Genomic DNA, 25951 nt, shown 5'->3' on the forward strand with positions numbered 1-25951 from the left:
TTAGGTAGTAATTATAACCTTTGTCAAAATCTACCCTATGCCGAACTGCGCTTTTGCACGGGGGGTGAAAACAACCCCATATAGCGAATGAATTTTTTTTTAATCAAAATAACTGTGGAAATCGAAGAGTGACCAATTTTGAGTAAATTTTGTTCTATAAAATGTTTTTGCAAAATTGACACTTTCCCTTTCCAAGTTATTTGCGATTGAAACTATGCATTTTTCATTGAAAAAACTCACGTTTTACAACCGTTTTTCATGAATAACTTAAAAATAATAATTTTATAGAAAAATCATTAAGAACAAAATTGTAGCTAATACAAAAACAAAGAGATTCGCGTCTGAAAGACCTATGTCTTTCTCCTAACGGCGGAGTTATTGCTCTTTAAAGGATGGATATTTTCGAAGAACATCGAAATGGAGAACCTTGATTGGTTGAAATATTGAATTCAACCCCTACGCTCTGAGATGGCTTCATATCTAAATTTGAACGTTTATATGTATTGTATACGTGTACCAAATTATATGTTTGTATCATTAAATGTGCAATTCTTATAATATTTGCACGAATCTGCTGCACTAGTATGAAAAATCCCTATGTCAAATTCGGCATGCATATCTAAAGAGAAGAAGATAAATAAAAGTTTAGTATTAATGTGGAGAGTCACTCGATTTTAATTTTAAAGCTTCATGTGGATGTTATTAATGTTTAAGTTATAACTATGAGGTTTCTCTAACGTTTATATCAATATAAATATATTTTGTATAAATACGTATCTTGGTAATTATCATTATTACGGCAGAAATAAATAGTTTTCGAAAACTAAAGAAAGAGTGTTTTATGAACTTAAACAATTTTTTTTAGAAATATGGAGTTCCGCAAAAGTATCGATTTTGACGAGATACATTTTCGAAGAAGTATAGATTTTGACATGCTTTCCGAATGTCACAGTCTAGCAGCTTCTACAGAAGAAATTTTGTGGTCAGATGATGATACTATTATCGCTGAACAAGAAGCTACGTGGAACAAAGGTAAGTCATACCGCGTGTTATTATTTATTCTGAATGATTAAATATTGGAAAGATATCCTTTGTAAAAGGTATAAAATTTTTTTATTAAAAATCCCTTAAAAGGGCTACATCACAACAAAACGTTCTCGATTTTTATAAAAAATCATCATCAGTGTTCGATAAACTGGATGCTAGCTGAGCCACAAAAGAAAAATATCTGGGTAAAAACCCTTTACATATAATATAGATGCCTTAAAAGTGCATACTTCGATAAAAAGGCCTGTGATGGTCACATGGCAAACAGGATAATGCCCTAAGGTAAGGTATACAGGTTTCCCAACACGTGGGATCCAAATTGAGTTGATCACATTTCAATGACTTAATGGCAACTAATTTCAGTTCGGCTCAGCTAGCTTCCAGTTTATCGAACACTGATGATGATTTTTTATAAAAATCGAAAACGTTTTGTTGTGATGTAGCCCTTTTAAGGGATTTTTAATAAAAAAATTTTATACCTTTTACAAAGGATTTCTTTCCAATTTTGTGATTGATGGTATACAGCCAACTACAGGAAAACCTTTTCTTTTCCTTGTGGATTTTGATTAAATATTATATTTTAAAATTTAAAATAGTAAACATAATGAATCAGTAAAAATAAGAAACGTAAAATACGTAAACATATCGCGCTGAATATTTTATATTATTTTTTGCACGATTGATCATTTTTGACTGTTTACCGTGACAGATTTTACGTCAGTAGGTGACATTTACTAGCAACTCGACGGTAAGTAGTCCAACTCGACGGTAAGTACTCCAACTCGACGGTAAGTAATTCACTTACCGTCGAGTTAAAAAATCTCTTAATTTTAATTTATTTTTTGAAAGAATAAAGAAAACTAACGAATTATTTATTAATATGGTACAATTTGTTAAACTATTTAATGAAATCCCACTTGTTTGGGCTGTGGTTTCACTTCTAACAGAAACTCCTGCAGAATCGCATACATTAGTAGTATCCAACATTTTTTCTCTTCAAATACGCGATAAAAGTTGAAAACTTGGAAATATCAATGCCATCATAAAGAAAAACGGTGGATTTAATCATTGAATATTCTGCCCAGAGGCTTCCAGGAGCTTTCAACTGCATATGTCTTTGAACGAAATATGCCAATAGAGTCTTTTCTTCGATTCTTAAATTCTTGCCTTCGCACCATTTTTTAAAACTGTGGTAGGTATTTTGATAACGGATTTTGGAGTTTTCGGGAATAATTGCGGAACACCCTTCTTCCCAAGCCCGTTCAATTTCTTCAAATTCACTTTCGCTCATATTTTAATTTATAATAATCAAAATTGTACTTAAAATTATTGACAACTAAATAAAAACTCAATTCTCCATTGTTGTTATGCACCCTAGTTACTACCTAACAACCAAAGTATCTATCTTGATAAAATGAATGAGACTAGTCAATATGACGAAAATGTTTATAGGCCAGGAACCGTAGCTTTTCACCTCGCAATTTTTACAGAATGGATCGATTTACTTGAAAATTTGAGAATAAGTAGTGGATAGTCCAAGGATCAAAATCTATATGATGCCGAAAGGCGCTTTTACCATGGGGGTGGTTGCCACCCCATCTTGGGGGTGGAAATTTTTTATTATATTTTGACCATAAAAGTTAATAAAAACATTTATTCTAAACAAAAAATGCTCTATAAATTTTTTTGATAAAATTAATAGTTTTCGATTTATTCGCTATCGAAAGTGATAGTTTTGTATATAAAATCAATGTTTTTCGATATACTTACTCATTTACAATTCACTCAATTTTTGCCGTAGAAAAATTTTTTTCAAATCAAGTTCTTGGGCACTAAATAACCTACAATTTTGTATTTAAACATTTTTACGTATCTCTGATGCTTATCTTTCTATTCTGAAGAAAATGGCCTTTTTTACCAAACTACAAAAATTCGTTATTCGCTTTTAACTTCAGTTTTTTAAAAACTAATCATTCTAAGCCAGTCAATATTCTAGAATCTATTAATAATACATAAATAAATAAGAATGAATAGGGCCAATGACTAAAAACACCGCTAACTTACAATAATATGCTTCAAATTGGATTTTTCCTTTTTTTTTCAAAAAAATATATTAATTTTTTAACCGTAGCTTTTTTATTTTTTATCCTTTAAAGTTTAGTAAATAATAATTTTGTAGGCTTTTACAAGATCTATAAGCCTATTAATATTCAATCTTTTTAAAATCCTCAGTCACAAAAAGAGGTGACTTTGAAAGGGTTGGTAAAGGTGGTTTTGGCATGTTATTACAAGTTTTAAAAAAGGCCATTTTTTTCCAAACTAAAAAAACTCGTTATTCATTTTAACTCCATTTTTTTTTAAACTAATCATTCTAAGCCGGTCAAACTTCTAGAACCTATTAATAATACATAAATAAAAAAGACTAAATAAGGTCAATGACTAATTTTAATTAGGGTGGCGATTAGGGGTTGCTTGCGGTCACTTTTTCGCTGAAAAAAATAGGGACTGACATTCTTTTAATTATAAGTCACTTAATTTTTGAGCTAGGTTCTTTTTTATTTCTAGAGATAGATATTTTTAAGTACTTTAAATTATTTTGAACAAGTTATCCTTGAAAAATGCATAGTTTTCCCGTCTTTTGACTTTGAAACTACAATATGTAGCATTTGGCGAAGAGGAGCCAACATTTAATACAGTATAACTCGATTACTATTGGCCTTAAAGAAAATTTAAAAAAAAAAAAAGGTTTTGTTTATTTTTTCAGAAGGTACATTTTTGTTAAGTAAAGTTGTTTTGATAAAACGAAAATTTTTGGAGTTATTAGCAGAAAACTTATTAAAAACATTGATTTTTTCGATATAAAACTAATACTTTCGATAGCGAATAAATCGAAAACTATCAATTTTACCAAAAAAATTAATTAAACGTTTTTTGCTTAAAATGAACGTTTTAACCAACTTTTGTGATTAAAATATAAGAAAAAATTTGTACCCACGAGATGGGGTGGCAACCACCCCCATGGTAAAAGCGCCTATTGGCATGATGTAGATTTTGATCCTTGGACTATCCACTACTTATTCTCAAATTTTCAAGCAAATCGATCCATTCTGTAAAAATTGCGAGGTTTTTTCCTATTTTAAGCTTCATTACTTGGACTATTAATTTTATAATTTATAATGGTATCAATCGTGCAAATAACCGATCTCAGCCAATAATTGGAGTCGTCGCTCCGCTCCTCCTCCAAACAATTGTCTTCGATCGGTATAAAACCCTTACCGTTCTCCATACTTAATATACTATTATTCACAATTGTAATTAAAATGACATGTTTTTGACGTTTAGCCTCTCATTCTGGAATTGATTTTCAAAAAAAAACTTATTAGCCCAGTAAACGATCATTTTTGAGTGTAATTTTCAGGGTCAACTCAACTCCGAATTGCATGAAAATTTGGTTTTAAGTTCTACTTACCTACCACTTCAAAGTTGAACTTGTGCCGTTGGTTGCTTTTACTTGGGGGGTGATAGTCACCCCTTCTCGGGTGTGAAAAATAATACGTGTAAAATAAGTCGAGAAATGGATAAACTTACTAATTGTAAGTATCTTTTGTACTGCAGAGTTTTTTCACTAAGTCAATATTTTTGAGTTATTTGCGAGTGAAAATGTTTATTATTCAATAAAAAAAACCACCGTTTCATGCGGGTTTGCTTTTTGGCATAAATTATGTTCTTTACCTACTTCTAGAGCTAAAATTTGTGAACGGGTTTTTGAAACCTTGGGTTGGCATCAAAGTCTGATGTTTTTGTTACTACTATATTGTATGTTGTGTTATATAGTTGTCTTGATAGTTGTTACTTCATTAATGTAGATTTTTTCATAGTGCTGACTTCCTTTAGAATCGGTTATCAGATCTGCTGCATTCTATTTATAAGCGTGCTAGGTAAATTGCTTCATTTTATAATGCGACAGCTATTTTAAATAATCAGTTTTGCTTATACTATAGTTCTTATGGGGGTCGGTTTTTTATTTAATTTTTACCTAAATTCAGATAGTATTCTCATTTTTGATTAAATAGTGCTCATTAAAGCATTAAGAAGATGTTCAAAATTTGCTTGTTTAAGAGTCTAGCTCAAGACTTCTTTGTATTCAACAATAAATATTACAGACAACCTGATGGTTTAGCCATGGGTAGTTGCCTATCTCCTCTTCTAGCTGACATTTTTATGGATCATTTGGAATCCGTAAATATCATGAAAAATCCTGAAATTCTCCATTGGGATCGTTATGTTGATGATTGTTTACTGATCATCTCAGGTAACTCAAATACAGATGATTTATTACTTTCTAAAATTAATCAAATCCATCCCAATATTAAATTCACCATGGAATTAGAGTCATCCCAATCAATTAATTTTCTTGACCTCACTATTACCAGATTAAATGACCACTTCGATTTCAGTATCTTTACGAAACCGACACAGACTGACTATGTTATACCACTATCTTCTAACCACCCAATGTCACACAAACTTGCCGCCTTTTACAGTTACATACAACGCCTTGAAACCATTCCCTTATCACAATCCAATTACAATAAAGAATTAAATATAGTTCGTCAAATAGCCTTTAATAACGGTTACGATCCACACATCATAGACAAGCTCATTCATAAAAGACAGCTTAAAGTCTTACGACATGCTGCGTTCCCTAAGGATTCGACAACCAAACCTTAAAATTAGACTTGTACGAGGACCTAGAAATAATCAAAGAAAAACAAAAAAGTCCGAATTGTGTCAACCGCCATGTTTCGTTCAATCGGGACCTCTAACCACTCCATCGACAACTTTTTTCTTAACACGTTTATAATATTACTTTTCACCCCCTTCTACTGCTTCGTTCATATTCACACTTATAATTTATCTGGTACAAGCCACAATAATTTTCTTTTCATCTTCAGCCATCAAACCACTTTCTCTATCCATAACATACATATAAATTACTGATATCATCATCTACAGACATCCACATTATATAAATTTTCATCTACATACAACCCACCACCATATTTATGACTATCTAACCCTAACTATTCAATCTGTCATTACCAACATGTAACACTCATCTATAGTAAATCCAAATCAAAAGTCTAATTTTCTTCCTGGGCCCCGTTCATGTTCCTTTCTCATTAATTTTCTCACAAACATTTCATACCCCCCAGCCCCTACTGTCATCATCTTATGACGGTTTTGGTTTTTGGACCCTTAGGGATCCGGGCAGCCTGCGTAGTCTTTAGGAATTAGTCGTCTAAGTTTGAGCTTGTGCTTTCTTAATGATACATCCTCCTAGATTATTGAAGACATTTTCACATCTCAGTCACACCCATTGTGATCTCTTTTTTAAACTTACACAAATTCCAACAGCTACCAATAAGTTAAATAAATTCGATAACTTTAAATCAACACAAAATTTTTTAAATCTTAGGTCTCTTGACAACAAGATTTGATTACTGACTTTTGTTCTCGAATACAAACATTTGTGTAATGTGGTTTGCCTAACCACCTCCACTGACAATATACGTGAATACATTTTTAACTACAACATCTAGTTTACTGAATTTTAAATGATTTTTCACAATGGGGTGAGTGTTGTTATTTCATTTCTAATTTTAACTAGCTGTACACCATAGTTTTTAAATATGACAGGTTAATTTTTCAACTTCCTGTGGAACTGTCACTTCTGTCATGTCATCGTTCGGAAGTCTCTATCCATTTCATTGTCATTTGGGGCATATTAGTAAAATACTTTAAACATCCATGCTTCAGTTAGCATTTTCAACCAATGATTCCTTGACGGATTACTTGTACAGGGCTTTGACCCACGTAATTTTATAAAATTATATCTTGATGGCTAACATGTAAATTTTACGTGAGTATAACCTACAACTTTCTTAACCGTAGTCAAAATTTCAAAATCTTTGCATTATTTTACCAGGTTATATTCATTTTAGGTAAGCACTGATGATGATTGGTAAACCAATCGAAAACTAGTTATGTGATCGTGATGTAGCCCTTTTTAGGGATTTTAAATATATACCTTTTATAAAGGATTTTACTGTTTTTTTTTATTTGTCATCTTTATTATCCAGATGACATCCCTCAGACATCCTGACACGTAATTGGCTTTATTTGCTTGCTTTCGGACGCTTTCTTTAAGATATCCATAACTACACATTTTAACTCCCAGATATTCGAATCTCGAGACTTGTTCAAAATATTGGTTCGTTGCTAAGTACTATTTTGCATGGTATAGGTACTCTTGACACTACCAGGGATTTGGTCTTAGCTGTTGATATTTTTATGCTGTAGTTCTTCAGCATGAAAATGGAATCAGCATGTGATGAGAATGGACAGCGAGAGAATACCCCGTATAGCCAGAGATGATTCAAAGCAAACAGGCAAGATACTAATAGGAAGGCCCTTTAAAAGGTGGCGAGATAGTTGGCAGTCAACATCCCAGCTACGAATACAAGATCAAAATCCGTTAAGAACAGGTCAAGAGGACTAATATAAGAAGAATAAGAGGAAGAAGAACAAGAAGAAGACGAAGAAGAAGAAGACTCCAAAACATCTATGTACTCATCCTCTATATAATCTGTACAAGCTGGTGCAAGTTTCAGAATCCTGGAATGGCTATCATGAATAAATTAAAGATTTAATTAATCCAGTTGACCATACGACTGTATGACTGGTTTATAACAGACAGCTTAAAAAAATATGAAATAATTTTACGTTTCGCGAACCTCATCAAAAATAACAACGTCAATTATTATATTTGACATGAACCTTTTAATATAAAATATTATATTTTGCATACAAACTACAAAGCAACTTGAAATATTTGAAATTTATTAACAACGAATTATTTACCTACTATTCACATATTTTGATTCAATAGGTTATTTAGTATTTGATTTGGGAAATTTGATACACAATTAGGAAACTTATTATCAAGTTTATATACTGTTTGTAAAATTGGAAGCTATGTAATATGTAATATCATAACCTATAAAATTGGTACAATTTTATCGAAAAGTAAATAAATAATTGTGTAAAATTCATACATAAATTATTAGTCCATGTGTTGAGATCGCTCCCGTCTGAAAGAATTTCTCAATCGGTTTCTTTGTGGATTCCTGTTCAAAAATGTCCCCTTTAAACATATCGGAAGGGTGCCGGGCGGAATTTTTGGGCAGAAATTGTTTAAACAATTTTTTTAAACAATTACAAAAGACCACGTTTTTTTTGCTCTAAAATATATATTTTTAGGTTTTTTGGGTCATTCTAAACAAGAAAGGTATCTTGTAATGTTTCTATAAGCGATGAGTTATAAGCGATTTAAATAAAATCTGAAAAATGCGAAAATACGCATTTTCGAGGCTTAAAAACTTATATTTAAATTAGTATTTTTGAGGTTGCCAGATACTTAATTTAAAGGTTACACATTCAGCTTTAAGATTCTGAAGAGCGATCGCGTCTAACTTTAATTTATACCGTTGTTATTTAATTGGTAAATATGCATGTTTATCCGATTATTTTGCCGGTGCGGCGCGCTCTATTTCAAAAATCTCCTATTTTCCTTCGAAATAGATATTTTTCTACGGCCGTGCTTAAACAGCCACTTTCTAGCACGCATTTCGTTTGCGAAAGTTGCACTTTCCCGCACGGCGTGCGTGAAAGTAGAATACCTTCTAATATGGCATTAGAATATACTATAATACATGCAATAAACTAACATTTAGATATTATTTCCTAATTTATTTCAAATGTATCTTATTGTGTTCATGTTTTAATAAAATTAACGCAATAATTCGATGAAATACAATTATTTTGACATAATATTTAAAAGTCAAAAGTAGACAATTACAATGGTTTTAAATCGTCGTCATGGAAACCAATATCGTCGTCTTTTTTGGTTTTGACAACCTTGTCAAAGAATTAATTTGTGTATTTTCACTCTTAAATAAAAATTGATTTGACTCTATTTTTTGTGAGTTTTTCCAAACGTAAGGCCCTAGAAAAAATATTGTTCCTAACTCATGCGGAAAGTGTCTTCCCCGCACTCGACTGCTTGCCCGAACTCTCTTATCGCGTCGTTCGGGTCAACGGCAGTCTCGTGCGTGGGTAAGCACGAGTGCGGGGAAGACACTTTTCGCATGAGTTAGGAACAATATTTTTTCTAGGGCCGTACGTTTGGAAAAAAAACCACAAAAAATAGAGTTATATCAATTTTTATTTAGAAGTGAAAATACACAAATTAATTCTTTGACAAGGTTGTCAAAACCAAACTTTCAATATAATGGGTTACCACGACGACAAAACCATCGTAATTGTCTACCGATCTGACTTTTAAATATTATGTCAAAATAATTTTATTTCGACCCGTCAGATCTCCAGTCACTATCTGGAGAGAAAGAATTTACAAGACAGTGATTAGAGCTACGGTTGTATATGGAGCTGAATTATGGGTTTTAAGAAAGGCAGATGAAGAAAGATTAGAAAGATGGGAGAGGAAAATTCTTCGATCAATTTACGGCGGCATAAATACACAAATGGGATGGAGAAGAAGGACAAATATAGAGTTGGAAGAGCTGTATACGGAACCAAAAATCACCGCAATAATAAAGGCACATATAATAAGATGGCTGGGACATGTGCAAAGATTGGAAAACCATAGAATGACCAGGATGATATTGAACAGGAAACCAGTAGGGAAAAAAGGAAAGGAAGACCCCGTAAAAGATGGTTTGACAGCGTCCAAGCAGATTTACGAGAATTAAAAATAGATAACTGAAGAAACAAGGTATTAGACAGAAGAGAATGGAGAGGAGTGGTAAGAAGAGCGCAAGAAAAATTGTAACAGAAGAATGTGCCATGAATTGTAAAATGAGAGCTTTATATATATATATATATATATATATATATATATATATATATATATATATATATATATATATATATATATGTATATATTTATATGATGTATTTTTTGAAATAGACAAATTAATATTGTATATCGTAGATATGTATAGAAAAAAAAATGTAATTGTGTTTTTCACGCCCAGGGCCTACATGGCCTGTTGAGCAAAATAAATAATAATTTTATTTCATCGAATTATTGCGCTAATTTCATTAAAACATGAACACAATAAGATAAATTTAAAATAAATTAGTAAATAATATCTAAATATTAGTGTATTGCATGTATATTTATTATAATGCCATATTACAAGATATTTTACTTTCCCGCAAGCCGTGCGTGAAAGTGCAATTTTCGGAAAGGAAATGCGTGCGTGAAAGTGGCTCTTTTAGCACGGCCGTAGAAAAAATAATTTTTCTAGATTCTTTGGGATATTCTAAATAAAATAAGTTTCTTGACATTTTTCTCAAAAATTAATAGTTTTAAAGTTATAAGCGATTTAAAATCCGAAAAGTGATAAAAAAACGTATTTTCGGTTTTTAAATCGCTTATAACATTAAAACAATTAACTTTTGAGAAAAATGTTAACAAACTTTTTTATTTAGAATGTCCCAAATAATCTATTAAATTAAGGTTAGACGCGATCACTCTTCAGAATCTTGAAGCTGAATGTTTAAACTTCAATTTAAGTATATGGCAACCTCAAAAATAATAATTTAAATAAGTTTTTAATCCTCAAAAATGCGTATTTTCGCATTTTTCAGATTTTAAATTGCTTATAACTCGAAAACTATCAATTTTTGAGAAAATTTACAAGATACCTTTCTTGTTTAGAATGGTCCACGAAACTAAAAAACGTGATATTTTGCATTTGTTTAAAAAAAATTGTTTAAACAATTTCTGCCCAAAAATTCCGCCCGGCACCCTACATATTTGTTTAAAGGAGACATTTTTGAATAGGAATCCACAAAGAAACCGAATCAGAATTTTTTCCAGGCGGGAGCGGTCTCACCACATGGAGTATAAATTTATATTATTTTATAATAATATAAATACATTCAATAAACTGAAGAGAAATTTTTAATTTATTTTAATACATTTTTACATAGAATATTTTCAATACAGTAGCTATTATTATTGTCATCTGACTATTCATTCGGAGATTTTTCCAAAGTCAACAAATAGACCAGTGCATTTAGAATAAAAAACACCGAAATAAATCGATTTTTGAATACAGCACCTATCGACTTGCAACTTTTGGCATTGTGTTCGAAATTTCATCAGGAAAAAGTCTATAGTAGAAAATGGGTGGAAATGAATAATAATTGCATTTGCACTGCATAAAATGCACTTAACAGTGTATGTATACGTCAAAATCAGTATATTAAGGGCCATATTTTGTTACTCGAAGGTTTTTTGGAATAGCTAAACATGAAAAAGCCATCAGAATGAACCTTCGGAGCATCTGGTGCTCCGGGTAACTTCTAAAACACACATTCTAGTGTTTTGGGGGTTGTTGGCACTAAATTAATGCAAACAGAATAATCATGAGATTTTTGGGTTTTTAAAAAAGTATTCGAGTTGATAGAGTATCAGAACTGACCCCCGGAGCACCTTGTACCCAGAGTAAATGCTAAGACACGTCATTTTTAGTAGTTTGGAGGATTTTTGGCACTAAGTTGATACAAACAGATTACTCGTTACAAACACTATCAGAATCGACCCTAGAACACATAGTGCACTAGACGTGCATAGCAGCCACCCTGGGCACCAGGTGCTCTCGAAGTCAGTTCTGATGGCCGATTTAAGTTCAGTAACCCCAAAAATCCCTCAGAATTCCCAAAATACTGTCAATAAAATGCTGATTTTGACATGTTAATGCAATAAGGCATTTTCACCAATTTTTTTATTGTAGACTTTTTTCCAGACGTCATCCCAAAAATAATTTAAGTGCATTCGTGCGATAGGTGCTGTATTTAAAAATCGATTTTGTTTTTCAAATGCCTTGGTCTAAATATTCGCTGTTACGTAGTTTTACTGTTTGTTACTTCATTCTAAAATCATTCTAAGGTTACAGATGCAGATGTGGCTTGCTTATCTGCTTTTCACTTTCATATCTAGTCGGATATTTCAATATTTCCAATATCATTTTGCTCATTGCTTTATATTTTGTAAAGATACGATTCCAACAACGGCGGCAGACGGCAACTGCAGACGTCAGTTGCAATTGTCGCCGTGATAGACGTCTTTACTGTGCACTATTAATTTGTATGAGACTGATTCCCACGTCAGACTGCAATTGCTTTCCGGCAGAACGTCAGTTGCTAATAATTATACAAATTAATAGTGCAAAGTAATGACGTCTGTCATGGTAACAACTGTAACTGCAGTCTGCTGTTGCCGTCTGACGTCTGCAGTCGTTGTCAGAATCGTACCTTAACAAGGAGTGTTATTATTAAACCATCATTTTTGCAGCTTCTAAGATCTCCAGAAAGACATAACTTAAAGAAAGACATAACTTAATAAATCTTATTCAAGTCTATGCACCAACAGCAGATAAAGATGACGATGAAATAGAACAATTCTACAACGACTTAAAAGAAATGCTGAAAGTAATAAAAAAGCAACACATTAACATAATAATGGGCGATCTTAATGCCAAGGTCGGTCAAGGTAAGGTAGGAGAACATGTAGGAAACTATGGACTTGGAAACAGAAACGACAAAGGAGATCGATTGATTCAATTTTGCCAGAGCGAAGACTTCGTAATAACAAACACCCTTTTCAAATTACCTTCTCGGCGATTATATACATGGACATCTCCACAACATACCAAAGAAAAAATAGTGAGAAATCAAATAGACTACATTCTGATAGCAAGGAGGTATCGTAATGCTGTTAAATGTACTAAGACGTACCCAGGAGCTGATATAGGCTCAGATCATAACATGGTAGTTACTGTGATAGAGGCGAGACCAAAAAAGAATAGCAGCCCACACAGAAAGACACTAGATTTAGATAAACTTAGAAACAAAAATATACGACAAGAAACAGGAGAAGAAATAAATGAAAACCTCAGTTCAGTGCAACAACAAATTAACGATACAGATAACGTTAACCAAAAATTAAAGTACATAAATTTAGCTATACAAACAGCAGGAAAGAAACATCTGACAAAAACGACAACAAAGAACAAGGGGTGGATGACACAGGACATACTAGACTTGATGGAACAAAGAAGAAAGATGAAGAATTACCTAGACAAATACAAAGAAATAAACAAACACATAAAAAAGAGAATAAATGAAGCCAAAGAAGCGTGGATTAAGGAACAGTGTGAAGAAATGGAAACCTATGAGAAAAAGTACGATGCGTTCAATATGCACAAAAAAGTAAAAGAGATAACAGGAAGCATAAAGAAATGCCAAATAGGTAAACTTAAAGAAAAAGATGGAAATCTTATTGTAGATCTAGAGAATAAAATAAAAAGATGGACAGAATACCTGAATGAATTATTTGAAGACGATAGAAACAACTTAACTCAGATAATCAATGCAACTGGGCCAGACATATTGAAAGAAGAAGTAGAATACGCAATAAGAAACGCTAAAAATGGAAAAGCAAACGGACCTGATGAAATCCCTACAGAACTGCTGAAGCTTTTGAATGATAAATCCGTAACCATAATATTGCATATATTCAATACAATATACAGTACTGGTATAATACCGCAAGAATGGTTGCTGTCTACGTTTGTCACCATACCGAAGAAAACTAAGGCAATGCAATGTTCAGATCATCGAACAATCTCCTTGATGAGTCACCTGCTTAAAATATTTCTTAGAGTCATCCACAATTATTAACGATACACAGATGGGATTCAGAAAAGGATTAGGTACAAGGGATGCTCTCTTTGCCCTGAACGTTCTAACACAGAGATGCCTAGATGTTAACCAAGAGGTACACGCCTGCTTTATAGACTTTGAAAAGGCCTTTGACAAAGTTAGCCACAGTAAACTCAAAGAAATCCTGGAGAGTAAGAACATTGACACCAGAGACATACAAATAATATTAAATCTGTACTGGAATCAGCGAGCTAATATAAAAATAGAAGACCAAACATCGGACGAAATAGAAATACGTAGAGGGGTACGACAGGGTTGTATATTGTCACCGCTCTTGTTTAATATCTACAGCGAACAAATATGCCAAGAAGCTCTCTCATATGCAAACGAAGAGATAATAGTCAATGGAGAAGTTATCAATAACATTCGATATGCTGACGATACTGTGATAATGGCAAGAACAGCGCAATATCTACAACATCTAGTTGAAAGTATGAATGAGATATGTAATAACTACGGCATAAGGATGAACGTCAAAAAAACCAAATATATGACCTTCAGTAAGAATCCAATAAATGACACTAGTATCACAATAAACGGTACCCAACTTGAAAAAGTAAACGAATACAAATACTTGGGAACCCTTATCAATGAAACAGGTGACCAAAATCATGAGATAAAAAGACGTATTGAAATTGCCAGGTCTACTTTTATAAAAATGAAAAAATTATTTTGTAATCGTGATATTAGTATTCATCTAAGAACTAGAATGTTAAAATGCTATTTATTCAGTACTTTGCTCTACGGTGTTGAGTCATGGACTCTTAAACAGAGGAATATTAAAAATCTTGAAAGCTTTGAGATGTGGTGCTACCGCCGTATACTAAGAATAAGTTGGGTGGATAAAATTTACAAATGAAGAAGTAATACGCAGAATAAATAACGAGCCAGAAGTTCTACTGAATATAAAAAAGAGAAAGCTTGAATACTTAGGCCACCTGATGAGGGGACAAAAGTACACATTCCAAGGAAGAAGAAATCCAGGCCGTAGAAAGAATGTCCTGGATGAGAAATTTGAGAGAGTGGTTTGACTGTACCACTAACGAAATGTTCAAAACAGCAGTAAATAAAATTAGAATCGCCCTAATGATATCCAATCTCCGATAGGAGAGGCACTCAAAGAAGAAGAGAAGATCTCCAGGGTCGGCGATAACGGGTCTGCAACAAGGGATGCACTGCAGGCGGGCACCCCTGTGCTGGTGTTATTCAAAATAATCATTAAAAAAACCGAAGGGCGCCTATGCTAGTTTTGCAGGCAGTTAGGCTAAGACCAGACAAGCAATAATTTACGGCGCCGTAAGAGCAGTAAAATGAAACGCGAAAAATGGGTCCTATCCTATGTTGCTATGTTGCTGCGCGATATTTTACAGCTCGTCTGGCCATCCGTGGGACCCATTTTCGCACTTCATTTTCCTGTTCTTACAGCGCCGTAAATTATCGCTTGTCTGGCCTTAGGCTACGGCTCCACGGGCGAGAAATTGACGCTAGCAGTAGCCTTAAAACGAACTTAAGGTTCCGAGGAACGGGATAGGAATAGCCGAACTGTACCGACTACAGGACTTATGCGTAGTCGGTTCAGTTCGGCTATTCCTATTCCGTTCCGTGGAACCTTAAGTTCGTTTTAAGGCTACTGCTAGTGTCAATTTCTCGCCCGTGGTGCCGTAGCCTTAGCCTTACCTACCCTAGCGCCGAAACTGAAGATCTCTTTTTGTATTTTTATGATCATATTGATGGTTCTATAGCGGTCTTTATTATTTCATTGGGTATAATTTCAATTCCAATACATTTGTCATTATTTAGATATTAAGTGTATTTACAACTTCTTTGCCGATTTTTACCTAAGGTTTACATTTAGCTCTTATAAGTTTTTTTATGCTTTTACCCTACCACTTGTATATTTTTATACTTGGGATATAGTTTTTTTAAGTATTCGTCCATATTCGTATTATGTATTTCTTTTTTACCACACATTTTTAGCTCTTTCGGTATGATTTGTATATAAACTAAGGATTTCCGCTGTCTTTATTATATCCCTCCACTCAACCGTCCTCTCCAGTTCTTTCTCTTTTGCCAGTTACTTTCCTGCAGATTTCTTGTTTCCATTGCTTCGTTCACTTCATCTCTGAAAGATGTGTGGGACTAATATGTGTCGAAAAATTTACTGGATTAGAGAAAAGCAACCTATGCATTCTCTGAAGAGCCTCTAACAAGAGGTGAAATCGTCGATAAGAGTGCTGGTTGCGCTCTCTAATCTAAGTAAAAATTAAGACATTTTTGGCCTCGCATTGCAACTGAATAAAAATGGTATACATTTTTATCTTCTGAGGCTGCCTCTCTTACTTCTTCCTATCGGGCTTAACTCCAATTCTATTGTGATCCAACTTTTTTTGTCTGTTCTTCTCACATATTCATACCAGGTTCTCTTCTGTTCTATGTAGTTTATTATATCTGAGTTCGTTCCCATTATTTTCTTGTGGCATGCTGAGCATGGTTCCGCGGGTTCCGCGGAAGCAGGGCCCGGTCCCGCTCTAACGCGCTTTTTGCTTCTTTTGTTTCTAATTTCAACACCGGTGCACCAACAACACAGATGCAATCAAAATCAAAACGGTCTTTATCAAGGCCATTTTTGATGACGACCTCAATTAATATTGAAGGACTCTCAGCAGATAAAGAAGACCTATTGTCTAATATGTGCAGAGAACATGGTGTCGATGTTCTACTGGTTCAAGAAACCCATAGAGGTACTGCAAGCCGCAGACCAAGGATTCGGGGTATGAAGCTCATACTGGAGAGACCACACGACCAATATGGTAGCGCAGTCTTCGTCAGACCAGATATCGACGTAGCATCCACACCTCTAACAGATCAAAATGACATCGAGATCCTCACAGTGGAGATAAACTCCTGTACAGTAACGTCAATCTACAAACCACCAAACGCTGACTTTGCTTTTGAGGAACCGACTAACTTTCAATCACAGCAAATCAAATTCGTACTGGGTGACTTCAACTGTCACAGTGTCGCGTCGGGTTACAACGAAACAGATTCCAATGGCGAAGAACTAGAAAAATGGGCTGAAAGCATGAACCTAAAACTTATTCACGATCCAAAGCAGCCTGCGTCGTTCAACAGCGGAAGATGGCGCAGAGGTTACAACCCAGACAATATATTTATCAGCGACAGAATTGGAGACCAGGTGACAAAAATCGTTGGAAGCGGCCTCCCAAAGACACAGCACAGACTAATAATTTGTCTTTCCAACGCGGCAATCAGATACGAAATTGTTCCTTTCAAGAGAAGGTTCAACTTTACTAAAGCAAAATGGGAAAAATTCTCTGAAACATTGGATCAAGAAGTTTCCCAGCTAGAACCTTGCCCTGATTCATACGATAAATTTGTAGAAATCGTAAAGCAAGTATCACGGAAATTTATCCCTAGAGGTTGTCGAACTAAGTACATAGCGGGGCTCAATGAAGAATCTAAACCCCTACTTAAAAGATACGAACAGCTATATGAAGAAGACCCTTTCTCGGAAGCGACAAGACAGGCTGGGGAGGAAATGTTACATGCGATATCCGCCAACAGAACGGAAAGGTGGTGCAAGCTGGTCACGAGTCTGGACATGAAACAAAACAGCAGACGTGCCTGGAAGCTGATTCGGAATCTTGGCAACGATCCCGCTGCTCCGGCAGTCAACATGACAGAAGTCACACCCGATCAGATAGCCCATCATCTTCTAATGAACGGTAAGACGACATCAAGAAAGAACAAGGTGAGAGCTCAACGGAATATCGACGAAAAAAGAGATGTTCTAAGTACCTCTTTTTGTCTAGAGGAGATGAGAGGCGCGATCCATCAAATGAAAGATAATAAAACGGCTGGTCTGGACGACATACGAACAGAGCAAATAAAGAACTTTGGACTAAAAACCGTAGAGTGGCTCGTAAAAATGATGAATTGCTGCATCCGTACATTACCAATCCCCAAAATCTGGAGAAAAGCTAGAGTGGTAGCCCTCTTAAAACCAGGGAAGGATCCGGCGGATACAAAGAGTTTTAGACCTGTATCTCTCTTGTGCCACCTTTTCAAGGCCTTTGAAAGAATGATACTGAACCGGATCGCAGAATCTGTGGAGACTAAAATTATTCCAGAACAAGCAGGATTCAGGCCCGGAAAGTGCTGCTGCAGTCAAATCCTTAATCTCACCCAACATATTGAAGATGGTTTTGAACGGAAGGAAATAACATGAGTAGCGTTCATAGACCTAACTGCCGCCTATGATACAGTTAACCATCAACGGCTACTCGCAAAACTCTACGAAACTACAACGGATTTCCGACTAACAAGGTCAGTGAAATGTTTCCTCCAGAATAGACGCTTCTACGTAACGCTCCAATCCAAGAACAGTCGGTGGAGGGACCAAAAAAATGGGCTACCACAGGGAAGTGTCCTCGCGCCGATTCTATACAACATATACACCAACGACCAACCCATACACCAACAAACAAGGCAATTTATTTACGCTGATGATACAGCGGTGGCAGCTCAGGGAAGAACCTTCAATGAAGTCGAAGTGAAACTGACAGATGCCCTGGGAGACTTAGCTCTATACTATGATAAAAACCATCTGAAACCCAATCCCACAAAAACCAAGGTATGTGCTTTCCACCTGAGAAACAAGCATGCCCGAAGGTCGCTGGAGGTGGAATGGCGTGGTCAGATGCTGGAACACAACAAGACGCCAAAATACCTTGGCGTCCGTCTGGATAGAACTCTGTCTTACCGATACCAATGTCAAGATGTCAAGAAGAAAGTAAGTGCCAGAAATAATATCATCCGCAAGCTAACTAATACAAAATGGGGAGCACAACCACACACTCTCCGCACTTCTGCCTTGGCATTATGTTTTTCGGCCGCGGAGTTTGGAGCACCAGTATGGGCAAACTCTGCTCACGCAAAGAACGTCGACGTGGCTCTAAATGAAACGGTCCGTATAATATCGGGTTGCCTGAAACCGACACCTATCGAAGAGGTATACCCCATTGCTGGAATTGCTCCACCACCTATCAGGAAGAAGGTCACGTCAGAGGTAGAACGGAAAAAGCAGGAGACGGACCGAAGACACCCCGAAAGGCGGAAATACATATCCGCGCCGCGAACTCCGCGCCGTGTGTGCGCCGCGCGTTCGTGGCGCGGTTATTGTTCGTTAAAATTTTTCATTTTGACGATCCAGAGGAAACTTACGAACGTTTAGTAATTGTAGATAATCATGTCTCTGTCCTGTACTTCTACTACATCTTATTTTGGTATTGTTTTGAAACTATTTTCTTGTGTCATCTTATGCAATTTACTATTTTAGGTGGAATAAGCCACAGTTTGGGAACATTTCGGGAAGTACCTTTTTCGCTTCCTGGCAACACAAATATAATGGTAGGGGAGCCCAAGCGGGGATTTTTGCAGTTACTCGAGCGCGTCAGATTATCATATGGGGAGAAACGTGGTACCCTGCAGATGTACCTCCACCATATATTGGCTCTTAACACAGGGGAGTTCGTTAAGGGGGACCCGAAAATAAAAGTATATCCTTAAAAAAACTCGAAATTGTCAGATTAAGATAAGGTAAGTTAAGTACATGCAAAAGAGTCTATATTTCAAAAATATGACGATTTGAGCGGGGCGTACGGAAATGGGTGAGTCAAAAAGTTTCACAAAAAAAGCGAATATTTCGCGAAATGAACGTCAGATTGAAAAACTAAAAACTACGTGTTCAATATTTTTCAAAAATCTATCGAAAAATACCAAACTTGACCCCCCACGGAGAGGGGTGGGGGGTAAATTTAAAATTTTTAATACAAATCCCGCGATCTTTCGCAAAATAAACATCATATCGAAAAACTGCAAAATACACTTTATCAGTGTTTTTGAAAAATCTATCGAATGGTTCCAAACACGACCCCCCACGGAGGTGAGGTGGGGGGTTACTTTAAAATCTTAAATGGTAGACCCCGTTTCTTATTGCAGATTTGGATTGTTTGTATAAAAATAAACAACTTTTATTCTAAACATTTTTTTGAATTATGGATAGATGGCGCTATAATTGGAAAAAAGATTGTTGGAAATGGAAAATTAAATTAAAAAATGGGAAGTCCCCACTAAAATGGAAAATTTTACTTAACTTTTTTGGTTTTAGGACCTAATAATCACAACCCAATAGGTCCCCAAAGCGCTCGAGTGACTGCACATTTAGCATACTTTGCTCCCCTACCATAATATATCTGCTTGTTCCTACAACCAGAAACAAAATTAGAGAACTATAGGTACTTCCAAGTCATGCGATACCTTTTTCGTTTTCCGGTGACACAATTGTAATATATCTGCTTGTTTCAACTGCGTAGCTTCACTGGAAACGAAATTAGAGAACTATAGGTTCTTCCAAGCCCTGTGTTAACTTTTTCGCTTTCCGGTGACCCAATTATAATATATCTGCTTGTTCCAACTCAGTTGCTTCACCAGAAGCGAAGTTAGGAAACTATAGGCTCTTCCAAGATGTGCGTTACCTTTTTCGCTTTCCGACGACACAATTATAACATATCTACTTGTTCCAACTCCGTTGCTTCACCAGAAGCGAAGTTAGGAAACTATAGGCTCTTCCAAGTTGTGCGTTACCTTTTTCGTTTTCCGGTGACATAATTATAATATATCTGCTTGTTCCAACTCAGTTGCTTCACCAGAAGCGAAGTTAGAAAACTATTGGGTCTTCCAAGTTGTGCGTTACCTTTTTGGCTTTTCGGTGACCCAATTATAATATATCTGCTTGTTCCAACTCCGTTGCTTCACCAGAAGCGAAGTTAGAAAACTACTGGGTCTTCCAAGTTGTGCGTTACCTTTTTGGCTTTCCGGTGACCCAATTATAATATATCTGCTTGTTCCAACTCCGTTGCTTCACCAGAAGCGAAGTCAGAAAACTATTGGGTCTTCCAAGTTGTGCGTTACCTCTTTCGTTTTCCGGTGACCCAATTATAATATATCTGCTTGTTCCAACTCCGTTGCTTCACCAGAAGCGAAGTAAGAAAACTATTGGGTCTTCCAAGTTGTGCGTTACCTTTTTGCCTTTCCGGTGACCCAATTATAATATATCTGCTTGTTCCAACTCCGTTGCTTCACCAGAAGCGAAGTAAGAAAACTATTGGGTCTTTCAAGTTGTGCGTTACCTTTTTGGCTTTCCGGTGACCCAATTATAATATATCTGCTTGTTCCAACTCTGTTGCTTCACCAGAAGCGAAGTTAGAAAACTATTGGGTCTTCCAAGTTGTGCCTTACCTTTTTCGCTTTCCGGTGACACATAATATATATCTGCTTATGAATGTTTTTTTGCTATTGATAACTATTTCCGAAGTGAAAATCGAAAGGTCAAGTAAACTTGATTTCAAACTCGAATTGTGGCTTATGCCCAAATAAAATAGTAAATCTTATTTTTAATACATGTTATTTTTAGTACAACAATGAACTAACATTTTTTAAAAAGGTCCGCATGTACATTTTTTTATTTCAGCTTCTATTTCCGTTCAGATCGGATTTAAGTTGTTTCTTTAAATTAAATGGTTCTTTATTGTGGATCCCACAATAATGATATCCACGGTAAACATCAATTTCCTTCCGACAATTCCGACCATTCCATTACTAACAAATATTCAACTCATGCGCGCCAAAACCAACAAACCACTCGCAAACCCGTCCAAATACGTATTGCGAACCATCAAAGCGTTTGTTGAAAAACCGACAGAATTTAGATCGTGGTGCGCCGTGTGCGTGCCGTTTGTGCGTCACTTGAAAACACGTACTAATCTGACGAATACGCTGCGCGCGAGCGGCTCGCACACCGAGCAGAGCGCATATGTATCTCCGCCTTTATATGACCACCAAACTCAGCCAAGCAGACGAAGATCTCGGAAAAGCTTCCTGAAAACATCAAGATCCATCCCCGAAGCGCCAGAGACGCGCCGAATACACCTATGGCAAGCGTCAGCTACCGCGACACATTTTCCTCCCTCGGAGGAAATGGCTGCTGGACACAATTTACCGTATCCGACTTGGAAAGCGCTAAACAGACTAAGAAACGGCGTTTCAGGTTGTGCTAGTAACCTGAAAAAATGGGGATACCAGGAGGACGATACCTGCGACTGTGGCGCGGTTCAGACCAGCCGGCATCTACTATCATGCACAGAGAAGAGAGACCTGCACAGAACAAGACTTAATTATAGCAAATGACAGGGCCATAAATGTGGCCAACCATTGGAAATACAGAATTTCAAGTTGTTGGTGTTCCGGACACGGAAAGTAAGTAAGTAGTTTCTAATTTGATGGGGACATTTTGAACTACACAAGTACTCAGTAGGAAATTTGACTGCTTAATAATTCTTAATTTTTGTGTAGATATGTAAGTACTTATAAATAAAAACGAAGAATACCTATTCATCAACAAAATTGAAAACAAAATTTATTAAGACACACAGGGAACGCTTCTCGTTTTACCTGTTTACCGAAGCCCTTGTTTTAATAACGAGCGATCCACAATTATTGGGATCAAAGCTAGCCGTGCAAAAAATTACGTACAGTAGGAAAAATGAAAGAATACCCATGAACGAACATATAAAACACGCTGTATTTTCCTGTCACAGTGTCACACAAAAAATTGGCCAGCGCAAGTACATGTAACAATTATTGTTACATGTATTTCCACTGGACAATTTTCTTTGTGACACGGTGACAGGAAAATACAGCGTGTTTTATATGTTCGTTCATGGGTATTCTTTCATTTTTCCGACTGTATGTCTGTTTTAATGTGAATTTATATCATTGGTTTATCAATTAATTTTGATTAACATTATAAAACATAAAAAATCAGTCAAAACCTTTAACAAAGAACTTTAATCAAAAATAAATGGAATTAACAAAATTATAAGTAGTAACAGTAATAAATAAAATCAAAGAAGGTGCTTTACATAACATAACTTTTCTTGTTAATTTGACGTACACTGCAAAGTTGACGTAAACTGGAAAGTATATCTGAATTAAAAATAGACATGCACTGTATAGCTATCTCTGTCGTTCAGAGCCACCTATGGTGACAATAATTTTGGATCACACGTTACTTCTTGTTTAAAGAATAATCGCCAGTGCTTGCCTAAACACGTGCTAACACAAACACTTGTATTTTTTTATATTAGCACGATCCATGAATAGGTTGTAAACTACAAAGTTCGGCAGAAATTCGGAAACTGAGATATTCAATGCAAGTTTTATACGGTAGGTCATAATAAAAATAATCTCAAGACAATAAGCTTGACGATCGATGCTCCTTTTGTTCGTATTTACAGCATCTTCAGATGCTACTTTTAGGTAATTCTTAATAACTGAAATTAAATTCTAAATATAGACAATTAATGGTGGTAGGGATAATAAGGATAAATAATGTAGACATTAATTTCTTTTTAAGAAAATCTCGTCGTTTGATGAAAGATATCAACCCCACCGATCTAAGTTTTTTTTTTATATTTTTTATTCTTTACCGGCGATAGAGGGTGAAATTTTTATATGTTAAAACCTATCAGCCCGGCGCATGCGCATTATAACTTTGTTCTGATTGGATATTCAAATGACATGTCAAAAATTATTCCAAATGGCGGCTGTGGCACAGCTGTACACTAGGTTCGCTTTCAAGATGCAGTAGAAATAGAAATAAACAAACCAAGACACGTTAAATGCCACTAGGAGCACAACCGGATCATAATTTACAATGTATATACATTGTACATTCCAAATCATGATTTCCAAAGTTTATACATTGTAAATTATGATTCGGAAGTGCTCCTAGTAGCATTTAACGTGTCTTGGTTTGTTTATTTTCTACTGCATCTTGAAAGCGAACCTAGTGTAGTTTGATTATTTATGGTTGTTGCGTTTTGAAATTTGTGTGACAAGAAACAAAGTTAGTTAATAGTTATACTGCCTTTTTAAATAGTTTTCATATACCTATATTTTTGGACTTTTGGACTATTTTGGACAAGGAAAACTCATTCTAATTTGGTAAGTAGTTTTTATTATAATCATATTGTAATTAAACATTTGGATTAGGTTGGAATACATACATTTATTTTCTCAAGAATGGGGATTTTAGAGAGAAATCCCAAATTAGGTCCGATTTTTATTTTTAAATTATGATATTTTGGCGTAGATTTATTTATCTAGTAGGTATGTAATGCTTTGATTTACATACTTAATTTGATTACCAACAAAAGTTCTATACCCTATTCCACGAACATACGCCTGTTTTGGATTACTTCGACAACGAATATTTTACTGTGCAAAATAAGAAGAATGAAAGTAAATTGCAAATTACATTGTTGTTTATTGGAATAATTATTAGCGCCATTTACTTTCGTACTTCTTATGTTGTACAGTAAAATATTCGTTGTCGAAGTAATCCAAAACAGGCGTATGTTCGTGGAATGGCCCATATCAATTTTCATCTAATATATTGTTTTCTTACTGTTTTGTTATTTAATATTTTCTTCCACAAGATTTAAACTACATAATTTAATTACATATATTTAAAACAACTGTCAAACAGTAAAACGTTCAGTTACCCTATTTTTCCACATGAGAAATAATGTGGGATTGGACGAGTGAGTCTAGGCTTCGATTACGAATCAAAGCGGCATGAAGTTCACGGGTTCGATTCCCGATGCAAGTTTTTATTTTTTTTATTTTTTTTTTTCCATTTTATGATTGTAAGTATATTTGTTATATAATTTTTTTTCAGAGAATGCGTATTTAAAATTTTCGCCAACAATTATTATCGTTCAGAAATAATTTTTTCTTTGTGGCATTTTTCAATGTGTTTGTGTGCGTTTTATTCTTTAATTTTTTAAAATTTTTGGTATTGTCTTAAAAATCACATAATATGTAGCAGAAGTATAACTTCTTAAGTGCGTACAAAAGTACACACACATTCTTTTTTTATTTAAGAGTTTTGTATATAATTATTTAACTTATTTATAAATGTATCCATATGCAATTTGAGAATCTATTTTGTTGATGTAAATTTGATTCAAATGTTAATTTTTTAAAAGCTGTATTAGTTTTCCGATATTAAGATTTTTAGTTTATTATGACTGGAGATTTAGATGTAGAAAATTTTATTTATAAAAACGGCTGGCGTAAAGTGATTAATCATCATCATCATCATAAGTCACTCGAAAATCCGTTGTGGATCTTGGCCTGCTCGTAAAGAAGTCGTCACTCCTGTCGATTCCTGGCAACTTTCCTCCATCTTCTGACCCCTAGAATCTTTAGGTCTTCTTCAACATCATCAATCTATCTGCTTTGTTATCGTCCTCTTCTTTTTGTGCCTTCTGGTCTTGAAAATGTTAATTTCTTCATGTATTCGTGACCTGACATCCTAGTAATGTCTCCAGCCCATCTAAGTCTCTATACTTTAACGAATTTCACAATATCTGGATCGGTGTATAATTGATATAGTTTATAGTTGTATCTTCGACGCCATTGCCCATTTTCATTTACAGCCCCAAAAATCTTTCTAAGAATTTTTCTCTCAAAAATACCAAGAAGTATTTCATCATTTTGAAGTAAGGTCCACGTTTCAGCCCCATATATCAAAACCGGTCTTATTAAGGTCTTGTATATATTGAGCTTTACTTCACGTTTTATATTTTTAGTTTTTAAATGTTTCTGGAGACCGTGAACAGTTATGTTTGCTATTGCCATGTGTCTTTTATTTCGTCGTTTGTCATGTTTGTTGCGTTTACTAGGGATCCTTCCAAGAGTTGCGAATTCGTTGACTTGCTCAAAGGTATGGTTGTTGATTTAAATTCTCTGTTGTTTATTTACCACAAATCCTAATTCACTTGCCGTGTCCGCAAGCCTTGTAAAACGTTGTACAATGTCTCTCATACTGCTGCCCACTATAACTATACCGTCAGAGAATACGAGAATTTGCGTCGAT

The 25951-nt window shown here is 35.1% G+C and overlaps 1 protein-coding gene and 1 long non-coding RNA gene across 3 annotated transcripts in view; one reads left to right on the forward strand and one right to left on the reverse strand.

The window, feature by feature from the left end:
- LOC114330581 (protein TANC2) overlaps positions 1-25951 on the forward strand; it is a 632990-nt gene that overhangs the window by 81626 nt on the left and 525413 nt on the right. For both annotated transcript variants that reach the window (XM_050645525.1, XM_028279976.2), the window contains exon 2: positions 866-1032. In XM_050645525.1, the coding sequence (XP_050501482.1) occupies positions 870-1032 (163 nt within the window). In that variant the 5' untranslated portion in view covers positions 866-869. The remainder of the gene's footprint in view (positions 1-865; positions 1033-25951) is intronic.
- LOC126881316 (uncharacterized) lies at positions 20307-21253 on the reverse strand. The gene is made up of 3 exons (XR_007696794.1): positions 21138-21253; positions 20811-21028; positions 20307-20701 (listed from the first exon to the last, which is right to left on the reverse strand). It is a non-coding gene; the product is annotated as an uncharacterized LOC126881316 (long non-coding RNA).

Source organism: Diabrotica virgifera, chromosome 3 (assembly GCF_917563875.1).
Source record: "Diabrotica virgifera virgifera chromosome 3, PGI_DIABVI_V3a".
In the NCBI taxonomy this organism is placed as follows: domain Eukaryota; kingdom Metazoa; phylum Arthropoda; class Insecta; order Coleoptera; family Chrysomelidae; genus Diabrotica; species Diabrotica virgifera.